Raw genomic sequence first — 12,210 nt, 5'->3', positions numbered from 1 at the left:
CAGAATGGGATGCACAATAGAGCTATTGCTCATGGATTTCACAAAAACACATCTGCCTTTGCAAAACCAGTATAGTTTTTTTTTTAATTATTATCTTGCTATGGTGGTGCCAGCTTTCCCTGCTTCTGAGAAAGGCCTTTCAACCAAGTTGTGAACACAGCGCACGGCATTTCTCTGGCTTCCTGATGAATTCAAGGTTTAGTGAAACAAACAAGCCCTCCAAAGTCTGGTCCCCAAGCCAGTGTGTTAATTTACAGCCAGTTTAATTGCCTATCACTGTTGCTTGTTACATATTAATGAACAGATGGTTGAGGAAGTTCTTGCTTCAGACAGTAAACTCAACAAAATAAAATAAAAAAAGAAAAGTAAAAATGCTGCCAAGCAGCTGGGTCTCTGAACAAATCATTAACTGCTTGTGAGGGGTGATCAGTTGCCAACTATGTTCATATTAATTAAGCTTCGTATATTGTCTGTGAAGCCGAATGGTGAGGGTCATTCAGCAGATTTTCAGCTAGCGGGTTCCCTAAAACAACAGTTAGGTGTTGCAGTTCTAGGATGTGGCCAGTAGGTGGCAGAAATAGCCTGTCTTTCCCAAAAGTTTTTTTTCCCTTTAAATCCCAATAACAATAAAAAAGTACCTTTTTTGTTCGTCTGTTTTAACTAAGGAGTATTCAGTTTGTGTCTTGTTCACTCTGCAAATCTGGCAGTGCAAATAAAAGAGTTTCCAAGGATTTCCTAAACAACCATCAGGCAAATCGCTCATGGGATCCTTGGTTAGAAACAGAAATGTACCTGAGAGTTTGAAACTGTGGCTTGCTGGTCTGATGAAACAGAAGATATCTTGACTGATTAAGCATTTAATGCTAGTTAGGTGGGTGTACTGAGAATGCCCAAGGGTGGCTGGAGACATTGAATGTTACCCTTCCCTCCTTGTGCCATGAAAATCCCTATGAGCTGGGTAATTCTTAGGATCTAACTAAAAATTAGACAGCTTGATATTCTTAGGAGCCAATTTGCAGTTCCATGCCTTCTATGAAAAGTGGGTGATGGCCTTTAAGTGGGTGACAAGTTATAGTTCAATGATAGGGCACACGCTACATGCGAAAGTCTATTTGTGTGCAAAAAGTCTCCTCTTCATGGCTTCTGCTGGCCAGGTTAGTAAAGACTGTTGTTTGCTAAATGTGGGGGGATTTCTGCTGGTGAGGTTGGCAAAGAATCACCCCTTGGACACTATTGTAGCTACAATTCTCAAAATAAATAAAGGAACAATTCAACAGAGGTGTGCAGGCCTGTATACAATGGTCATAAAGATATGGGACAGCACTTTTCCTGATCCATAATGTGCATTAGGTAGGTCCTATCATCCCCAAAGATTATGATCTAGGATACCAACATCTCTTGCTTTCCTACCCACCCCTTCTCCAGAGAAAATTGGGTTGCTTTTTAGATTCCTTTCTCTTGGGGGTGGTGTATATATGTCCTCTCATGAGCCAAATTTTCTCTTGAAGTGTGATTTTGCTAGCTTTCCCTTGCCAAACCAGCTTGTCATAGGATTTTGATCTGAATAGCTTGTACGACCTAACAGGCCTTCTTAACCAGAGTACATTGTGTGAGAAAAAAGGACACACAAATTGATAAGAATTGGATCCCTTTGTTATAGCATTATGCCTGCTAGATTTCATCTATTAATATTATTGGGTTTATTGTTGATATAGTGAATGTTTTATTATTTTGTATTAATGAATGCTATACGGTGCTAAGATCCAATGAGATCAATCAGTAACTCAAACTACCAGTGAATAGTGCTTAGGATGATGTCAAAGATAAAGGTACACCTGATCCCCAACCTTTGCAAGTTCAGCCTCTTTTTGTCACCTACTCTATGACAAGTCATGGAGAAATTTGCTTTGACAGAACCACCCCTGAAGCTATTTGATTCCTAATGTTAGAAGAAGTGGGCAGAGTTCCTGACTTTTTCTTGGGATTTTTTTTTTTTTGCATTTTTATCACAGACTAAGCACTGCATTGAGAAGATAAGAAGTCGCCCTGTGCATATGTTGCTCCTTCTAAATGTGATGTGTAATTTCTCTTTTGGAATAGAGTTGTTTAATCAGACTAGTTTTCAAAAGAGCTCACTGCAATGGTGCTTGTAACAATTTTTGTATTAATCTTCCAGTTGTGCTGTTGTGGGAATAACAGGAAGGGAGGGCAAGGAATACACAAGCAGAAGAAATGTTTTGTGTTCGCTCGCAGCTGTACCCCACTTTGGAAGGGCCTCTGCTGTGATTGTCGCACATCACTCAAAAGATGAGTTCAGTCTTCCCTCTACCAACAGTTCCTCTTAATCAAAATCAGAGTATGATGGATGGGCTATAGGCATATCTGGGTGTTTTGCTGAGAAGCCACTCTTAAAAGTTCTCAACTCCATTTTTTTTAGTCCAAAGACACACTGTAATATGATAAACACTAAACACCAAACAAAATAAAAATAATTAAAAATAATAAAAGACCAGGATTAGCAGTCAGTGCACATCGTTACACCAATGGCTATTCCCCTCCCCCTCACACTGAACTTCCTTAAATTAAGCCACATTGTTTGAGGTTGCTTTGAAGAACACAGCCCCCCCCCCAATTATAATTTGCAAATGAGGCTAAGCAGCAGGGAGGGCAGTTTGCTGGTGCACATGACGGCTTTGAAGATGCACCTTCTCGAAATGTCCACAGACAGGAATTGATGTCACTAAGGAAGAGGAAGTGGAAAGAATAAAAGACTCTAGAAGCATCAGTCATTCTATCTTCATGAAGCGACCAACAGTAGAGGACATGCCAGTGAAAGATAGCCTAGATGTCTTCCCTCTCCCAAATGGGGAAGCCACTTGGATGAACTGGGAAATACAAATTGCTGGTCAGCTATGGATGGTCATAACTACCTCCAAATCTCCAGTGGCCAGGGACATCACCTTATTTGGAAGGACAGGCAAGGATGCCTAGCCTCCCACTGAATGCCATGGATGTTGGAACTCCTGCAGAGTTGACTTTAGAAGCCTGTCCTCCCTAAAAGAAGGGGCTGAGGGATTTGTTTTAACCTATATTCTCCAAATAAGTTATCTGTCCTTTTGCTTTTCTTTGTTCCCATCCCTCCACACCTGGTTTGCTACAGGAAGGTAATGGACATTGTGCTTAAGGTTAGTTTGGGTTCAGCTGTCATGGGTCCTTCCCCCTTGTTTAAGGGAGTCAACAGGTCTAGGAAAGAAGGCGTATGTTTCTTTGAAAAGTTCTATCTGCGATACAAGGCTCAGTCTAGCTCCCTTCACCTTGCATTAAGTTTAACTCTAGAGAAGGGGAGAAGTGCTTTGTGGAGCTAAAGGTCACTAGAGCACAAATAAACTTGTCAAACAGCCTCCATCCCCCCAGGATTTGCTGACTTCAGCAGGGCCAGGATTCAGCGCAGGTGGTCTCTTGGCCTGCCTGCCAGTGCACCCTATCCTGCTTTCCCTCCCCATCTCTTTCATTTCCAGTTTCGTCCTGTCCTTTCACACGTGGGTCTGCATCCTCCTTTGCAGGGGCCGAGAAGGGTCTGAGTTTTGAGAGGAGGACTGTGAATGGTGGGAGGATGAGGCTGAAGCTTTGCTGGCCTTGTCAAACTGTACGTAGCCATCCTGCTTCCCGCTGCTGCTGACGCTGCTATCGCACTGTGTGTCCAGGAAGGAGCTGCTGTCGCTCATGGAACCCCGCTGGAATTCCCGTTCACACAGCTCGATGGAGCTGCTTCCCATGCCTAAGATGAAGCGCTGGCTGTAGTCATAGAGACGGTTCTGCCCACTCAGGGTTGTGTAGATGTTGGTGAAGGACATGCCTGTTGGCACACGCTGCTTGTTGGCTGGCCTCAAATCTGGCTGGCAACCTGAGAGAGAAATGGTGGGGGTGGAGTGGTGGTCCTTGAAGGTGTTCACACTGTAATACCCATTAGTGGGGTCCTGGAAAAAAACAGGAAAAAAGTGTTATTTCTTGGTGCATGGTTGTATTTTGGATTCCGGCCTGATGATAGATGCCAAGTTGTGCAATAGGAAAGCTTAGTTGTTCACCATTCAAAGGAAAGTTTGAAGCCAACTTTGTTTTCTACAGGGAAAGAGATGAGAAATGTTGTAACTTTTAATTGGCTGTTCCTTGCACAGATACAACTGCATACATGATATTTTTTTTCCCATTAGGAATGAGCAGTGCAAGTTCTGTAGAGTGGGCAGCTGCATTACATCTTGAGTGGACTGAAATTAGGAACTTTGTACATACAGAAGTTAAGTTTTGAAATTATAGGTAGACCTCAGTCCCAAAGAGCTGCCACTTATGATCAATCTTAGAAATGTCACCAGGGTTTTATCATCATTGCTCGTGTGATAGAAGGGGACATTGTGCATTCCTGCAATATTTCGTGTGAGCATGTAGGCAGCCATTCTACAGGGCGCCTGTAAGTGAAATAAGAATCTGCAAAGATATTTATCATCTGTAATTTGAAACGAGAAGTTGATATATATGGAAGCATAACTGATTTTCAGTGGAAAAGGATCATTATTGGTTAAACATTTCTAGCCTGCCACTGCAAGTATTGGTATAATTTACAACTATATAATTTCATATAGTAGAAATTCTGCTTTTCTGTGATTATATGTTTAATTCACCATGCATATTATGGGGGCTATGATGCCTTTTATGAGAATAAATAACTGTATAGGACTTGGAGAGCTTTCTTTCTTTCTTTGTGGCAAAACATTCCAGTCTTTATTTTGAATCATTGTGTGAAATTCGCCTATGTAGCTTTCCATTTAGCAATATAATCCCATTTCAATGCATAGTTGTACTTATTTCTTCACAGCCCCATATTTGAGAAATAACATAGGCACAAAATATGCACATCAAACACTTAGAAACCCATCAAACACACTTGTTAATGTGTGTATATGTATGTTTAATAGCAATCATTGGTCTACCTGATAGATACTAGGACTGCCACATGGGAAGTAATGGGGTTATAGAGATGAATTGCAGTGAATGAGAATTTTTTACTTTCTCCTTTGTAATTGCAAATAATTGTAAATACCTGTGTATGTCTACACATACAGATGGAGATTCTCAGGTTTTCAAATCTATTTTTGTTGATTTTTTTTCATCTCTACTCCATCAAATGCAGATAGACACAATTGATGGAGAAGCTTTTAAGAGATACTGTGCTTTTTAACATACAGTACATGGTGGGGGGACTTCCTGGGGGAGGCATGGTGAACTGAAGATGTCTCCGCAAAAGCTGAGCTGACAGTGGTAAAGATCGAAGAACTGATAAGTGGAACCTCTCTGGACAAGGAGAGGATGAGAGGTCACCCACATGTGCTCCATATGGCTGTTCCTTGTGAGGAGACCGCAGGACAGCAGTCTTCCAGGGTGTGAGTACCAGGAAATGAAGGGGTTAGCCATCTTGCTCACAACTGTGGTGGAGCTTTTAAAGGACACTAAGTTCACAAGCCTCACTTCCTAATCACTTTCAGAAATTGTCTATTAACCATCTTAAAGCTACTAGAGACCTTCGGAATGACAAGTTTGAAAAGTCACCGGGTGAGTTTAGCTCAACTCTGAACAAAAGAAAAACTAATTATAAGCTTAAAATTTTAAAGAATTTGAAGTAAACAGCAAAAAGCTAAATAAGATTTTGCTCTAAGAAAGTTATAAATGCATTAAGGGTCCAGATAAACTTGAAATATTGACTTTTACTATTAGATTTTGGAATTAACTATTAAAAATAGTTTCTTGTGGGAACCAGAATTATTTTGCCTATCTTGGCTATTGTAAGTCAAAACAGAGATAAGTGACTTTATGATTTTAGAAACTGGACACTAGAGGGGACTAAAATTCTAAGCAGGAAGAAAAAAAAATACAAGCCTGCTTTTGGTGTCAGTTATTGGGACTTACAAAATGACACAAAGCGGTATAACATTAAAAATATTAAAGGAGATCTTTGAAGGGTGGAGCAGAAATTAGTAGCTGCAATACCAACACTGTCAGTAATGATGTCTGACTCTATGGATAGACTATGTCCAAGAGATGTTAATGAGGGAATGACAGATGTAGAGCAAATTTTGTTTGACAAGAGAAAGTACCAAAAGTGGAACTACAAATGACAGGCCAAGAGAATGATTTGGAAATGGATGCTTTATGGGATATACAAAAGAAACTGGCTGAAGTTTTAAAAATTAAAAGGGAAATACAAATGATAAACCAAGAGAATGACCTGAAAAATGTTTTCTTATTGGATCTACAAAAGAGGCTTGTTAAACCTTTGAAGAAGTCTGTGCGATGGGATAAAGAAAAATTAAAGAGAAATCATATCCTATGACAATATTTGAATGAATTAAAGATTAAGACTATTAGAAGTAAAAGGAAGGAATATAAAGTTGGTTTATTTGATCAAGCTTAAAATAAGATATATTTATATATTTTGCAATGTGCTGGCAACCTTTTATGGACTTTTTGCTGACACTTGGATTGAAAAGTTGATGTTTTATCGATTTGCTTATAGATAAGGGATGGGATATGGGATGAAGAGATATCTGTTTGTAACCTTATAGGTGAAGAGTTACTAAATTTATCTATACTTGTTGTGTTGAAGGTTGGAATTTGCTTGTTTATATATTTCTGTTCTTTTTTTATTATATTTCTTTTTTTCTTTCCTCTTTTTCTTTTTACTTGCACTTTTTATTCTTTCTTCCTATTTTCTTCTCTTTTATAAAGTTTAGTTTGTATTAGTTTTTACTATTGTAATAAATAAATAAATAAGTGTGTGTGTGTATGTGTGTGTGTATGTATGTGTGTATGTATGTATGTATGTATGTGTGTGTATGTATGTATGTATGTATATATATATATATATATATAAATTCCATTCAATCGTGTCCAATTCTTGGAGACTCCCTGGACAAGTCCCTACAGTTTTCTTAATGATAATTTTTTATTAAGTATGAAAGTAGACACACACACACTATACGAACTCAGGGTGCAGTCTTGCTTCAATATTACTTCCTGTTCAGTGTGACAGGAGAATTAATGGTGTACCGTCCCTTAGCCAACTTCTGAATGCCAATTTTGTAAAATCAAAAATGAAAGCATGAAAAAAAGGGTATAGACTTCCTTCAGTCCTACAATCTTGATCCACTTAAGATCCATGGAAGCCCACATGCGTTGAAGATTTGTACATCTAATGTTCCCTATTTCAAATGACCAGTACTGTGTAGGTAGATGATGCATATCACCAGGGAGGGGGCCAGAGACGTGTCCCACAGTCCTGACATACTTTATGCCTTCAATCAAATGCTATCCATCAATCCACCAGTTTATTGGTGTGAGCATAGACCATAACAACAATTTAAAAATGAAAATAAGGAAAAAAATAACAAAAAGGAAAAGGGGAGTTAAGATGGAACCAGTATTAAAATTAAGAATTTTATTTAGATTTTTTCCTCCTAAATTTAAAAGAAAGCATGGCAAAGATAGCAGCCTGACCGCTAATAGCTGGAATTAGGTCTTCCAGGAGGTAATTTAGTCGTTCAGTGTCTGATGCCTTTAGTCTGTTTATCATCAGTATTTACTCCCCTAATTTCATCATAGATAGGGCAGTAGTGAATGTAATGGATGATGTCCTCCACTTGGCCAACACCACATGGGCTGTCAAATCCTATGTAGACAGATTTGGGGAAGCTGATACATTAATCACTCATTCACCTATTATTCTCCTACTGCACGCAGAAGCCGAGCCAATAAAACAGACGAAATCTACAAGGAGGAAGATTTTTAGTAACACGGTAGAACTTGCTAGACGTCACTTCTGAGTAGACTATGAACAGCTCTCAAAGTCTCTACAGGTAGTCCTTGCTTAACAACCATTAGCTTAGTGATTGTTTAGACTTACGACAGCACTGAAAAAAACAACTTATGACCAGTCCTCACACTTATGACTGTCACAGCATCCCTGCGATCATGGTTTGGGTGCTTGGCAACCGATTCACATTTATGACTGTCGCAGCATCCTGTGGTCACGTGATTGCCATTTTTGACCTTCCCGGCTTGCTTCTGGCAAGCAAAATCAATGGAAAACTGTGTAATTCACTTAATGGCCATGTGGTTCAATTAACACCTGTGGTGATTTGCTTAACGACCACCACAAAAAGGTAAAATTGGGTGGGATTTGCTTAATGACTGCTTTGCTTGCCAACCAAAATTCCAGTCTCAATTGTGGTTGTTAAGTGAGGACTAACTGTAATGAGGAACATGTTGAAGAACCACAATTCTCTATGAAGATTATTCTTCGTGCTTTAGTTTTCAACAGCATAACAAATTCATCTGCCCCATACATTTGAATTCTCCTAAGCCATCAGCCTGCCATTCTACTCTGTTCTGTCCCTCCCCACCACCCCACTTTTCTTAATGCATTGTTCTTTCCTTTCACTGGATACAACTTTAGCCCAGTTGGAAATCTGGTAAGGAGAGCTGCAGCCTCCTTCCACAGAGATGAAGATAGTGCTTCTATTACCATGGAAACTATTCAGATAAAGTGTTGCCACATCCTATTAATTAATTAATTAATTAATTAATTAATCAATCAATCAATCCATCCCACCACCTTTCTTTTCCTTCCATCTTTCTCTAAAAAGGAATGGAGGGAAATGCAGCTCCTTTGGAAAAAAAAATAATAAAGCTGCAGTGATTGACTTGGGATTTGTTTCATGTCAGGAGAATGCTAGATGGCAAGGTCTTTGCTTGAAGATAAAGGCCTTCAAGTTTCAAAGGAGAGAACCAGCTTTTGGAAGCTTAGCTTCCTTGTGTCCATGCAAGAGAAATTGTGTTGAAAGCTTCATTAAAGAAGGGGAGACTTAAAGGCTCTACCATCCAGAGGGATCTGGAACTTTGTGATTGCATAGGGAGACCAACCAAAAAGGGAAGCAGATTTTTAACTGAATGACAGGACTGGCTTAGTAGAGATAAAATGTGTTCCTTGGAGCTTTTGCCACCAAAACATTCATCTTTTTAAAGTTATGGAGAAGTATTGTTGCACTGTAGTAAAGTGCTTTGTACCCAGAATGTCTCAAATTACATTTCCACCATCCCAAAGTCTAACAGATTTACATCTAAAATGCTGGGAATCTGCTGCTAGTCATTGTATCCTTCTCTAATGTTCTGCCTTCCAGATGTTGATTACCAATCTAATAATTCTCACTCATCATGGATAATTATCATACTGAATGGGAATCATGGGAATTGCTTGCTGGATATTTTAGGTTACACCAGAAAGAAGGAAACATCAACAAACAATACTGAGGTGGGTAGATTAAGAGAAGAAAGCAGCTCAGAGCTTCTTCTGTCCCCACTCTTTGAACAGGAGCTGACACGCATTCCAGATGGCAGCATTGCCCAGGATTGGCACAGCACTGATATGTACCTAGCTTATATAGCATAACAATGCTGAAGTGCTAAACTGAGAGTGGGTAAAGAGTGCAGAAAACAAGGGAGGCTTAAATTGTGTCTGATTCTGGATGAAATGATAGCACACACTTTGGTGCCAAATAACTACGCTGAAGCTCTGCTGCTCAACAATACCGTTATTTACAGTGCAAATGGATCACTGTACCAATCGTGCAACTTGAGTGCATATTCACTCATCTCCATTTAAAACACTAAGTTGCAGAGATGCAAGAGTGGCAACTTTTTTTCCCCACAACGAAGGAGATAGCTGTAGCCTGCAACTATTATGACTCAAATAAAGCTTCGTAGGAAGAGAAAAGAGTACTTGAGCATTGGTTACAATGGTGCTTCGCTGCTTAAATCTGAGTTCTCTGGCTTAATTTGCTTTATACAGCAATAAAAATCCCCCATACTCCCTGAGAGATTCAGACAATCCCTGGAAAAAGTAATCCCCACTTTGGTCATCTGTATAGGTGAAGTTGAATCCCGTAATCTTGAAATTACCTTCAAATTCTGGAACTCCTTCTCTTCCTCCTTGAGCACCTCCAGTTGTTTGAGGACTGAATCCTGTTGGAACTCACTTCTGTCCATCTGCAAGGAAGGGAAGCAGATGGTGAGTTGAAGAAGTCAAGCACTAGGAATCTCCACCCAAAGTTTAGTTAATTGTGTTTCGGCACCAGTCTGTGCCATGACTCAAAACCCCTGGGTTCAGGCCCGCAGCTAGGGTCTGTGTCACCCAGGGCAAACATGGATTCCATGCCTGTTTTGGCACACACACCCCCAGTGCTTATTTTGGCATGTCTCCAGCGTGGCGCCTGGGGCACATGTCCCGCTTGCCCCCCCCCCCCCCCCCCGCCCCAGTTGTGGCCCTGCCTGGGTTCTCCTACAGCTATTGTGGGAAGAACAATGTCTTATCTCACTACGGGAGTCCCACCTGTGGACTTCCTTCTTCCATCTCTTGTCCATATATATAGACAAGGGCTACAGAGATGATGAAATCACCAATAGCTCTTTGCAATCACCCTACTCTTCCCCTTGGAATTGAATTGACTGGGTATGCAACAAGCAAGGAACATCTGGAATTGGTGTGCTGCTTCTCTGATGAACATTACCTTCTTCCAGTACGGAGTGTACTGAAGTATTGATTGATCGATTGATTGATTTTTCAAATTTCTATCACTGCCCATCTCCCCCCCCAAATAAAGCTACTGTCAGGATTTAAAAACTTTAACTTGCATAGTAAAGGTGGTTTGGCTCTGTGCTGGTGTAAGGAACTATTTACTGTATTTATTAAATCTATAGGCCATGTGCCTCCGTCACAACTCTGGGCGGTTGTGTACTGTATAAAACAATTCAAACAATGAATGCGAACAATACTGTACAATGCAAAAAGCAAACAGCTAAGGGAAAAAAAAGCACAAATTCTAACATGCCAACCATCCCACAAGGGGTCTACCGTCTAGTGTAGCCCAAGGCCTGTGGGAAGAGCCAAGTTTTAAGGGCTTGTTTAAGTAAGATCAGAAGAAGGGGAGGGTCATACAAATCTCTGGGGCCATGTTATTCCAGAGGGTGTCAGTCCTCACTGGAAGAAGAGGAAGAGGAAGAAGAGGAAGAGGAAGAGGAAGAAGAGAGGTCTGAAGTATTTTGCATTCAACTATTAGGAGAACCAGTCCTTCCTTTTGCTTGCTTGTTTTTAATACTACTGTATCATGTTTTAAAGGCTGTTTCCACTTTAATTCAATAGATGGATCTGTAAGCAACAGCCTATTCTCCCAGCCTCATTAGTTTTTCTGCAAAGGATGCCTCTGATTGGGGGCAAAGTCTATGTTAATTAGAATATGGCTTTAATTACCCTTCTTTCAGGAAGGTGGGCCTGCATGAGACTTGAATACTTATTGGGCAATGTCTTAGTTGCCTTTTATCTCCCCTAGATATTGATCAACTCTTCATAGCCTTCACATTTCCTCTTTGCCAGTGCATACTGAAACTTCTGGTGGAACGACTGTTTCCAAATGCCCAAGCTAATCGCAAATCTAAATCTATAAGACAGTACTGATGGCTGCTTGACTTCTAACGTGCCTTTTTAAAAAAAGTTTTGGCAAATAAGGGTGGAAATTCTTCCCTACAGCAGTTTCTGTAGATATGCTGGAAAGCTTTTGGTGCAGCTATTTAATGTAATAAATTAAGGTATCTCAGGCTTTTCTGGATGGGAAAAGAACAGCAGCAACTAGTAATATCCATTGATGTAGTACAGCAAATATGTATATCACAAAGTATTAAATCCAGGCCAGGTGGGTGTGGAAAAATCTACACCATACTGTTTTTTTCAGGGACTGAGTGTCAGCTTGTGCAATCCTTAATAGTTTGCATGTACAATGTACAAGCCCTACATGGCATGGGACTGGGTTACCTGAGGGACCACCTCTTCCCTGCTTCATCAGCCCATCCAACCCGATCATGCAGAGAGGGCATGCTGCGGACCCTGTCGATAAGAGAATGCCATCTGGTGGGGTCCAGGAGGCGGGCCTTCTCTGCAGTGGCGCCCACCCTTTGGAACATCTTGCCCCAGAGGTGAGATTAGCCCCATCGCTCCTAGCCTTCCGGAGGAATTTGAAGACCTGGCTCTGCCACTGGGCTTGGGGCAGGGAGGAGAATAGTCATACTTGGGGCTGGCTAGTGCCTTGAAGTGCCCCTCCTATACAATGACTG

General features: G+C 40.6%; 2 protein-coding genes across 2 annotated transcripts in view; one reads left to right on the top strand and one right to left on the bottom strand.

Moving 5' to 3' along the window:
• Window positions 1-12,210, top strand: part of FAM118B (family with sequence similarity 118 member B) — a 257,749-nt gene that overhangs the window by 227,336 nt on the left and 18,203 nt on the right. The window lies entirely within an intron of this gene.
• KIRREL3 (kirre like nephrin family adhesion molecule 3) overlaps window positions 2,061-12,210 on the bottom strand; it is a 672,744-nt gene continuing 662,594 nt past the window's right edge. Inside the window, exons 16-17 of the mRNA XM_063310966.1 lie at window positions 10,006-10,092; window positions 2,061-3,977 (exon numbers count right to left, since the gene is read on the bottom strand). Coding sequence (XP_063167036.1) covers window positions 3,534-3,977; window positions 10,006-10,092 — 531 coding nt within the window. The 3' untranslated portion in view covers window positions 2,061-3,533. The remainder of the gene's footprint in view (window positions 3,978-10,005; window positions 10,093-12,210) is intronic.

Source organism: Candoia aspera, chromosome 9 (genome assembly GCF_035149785.1).
Source record: "Candoia aspera isolate rCanAsp1 chromosome 9, rCanAsp1.hap2, whole genome shotgun sequence".
NCBI classification, from domain to species: Eukaryota; Metazoa; Chordata; class Lepidosauria; order Squamata; family Boidae; genus Candoia; species Candoia aspera.
Note: the sequence above shows the minus strand (reverse complement) of the source record. Positions and strands in the feature narration are given on the sequence as shown.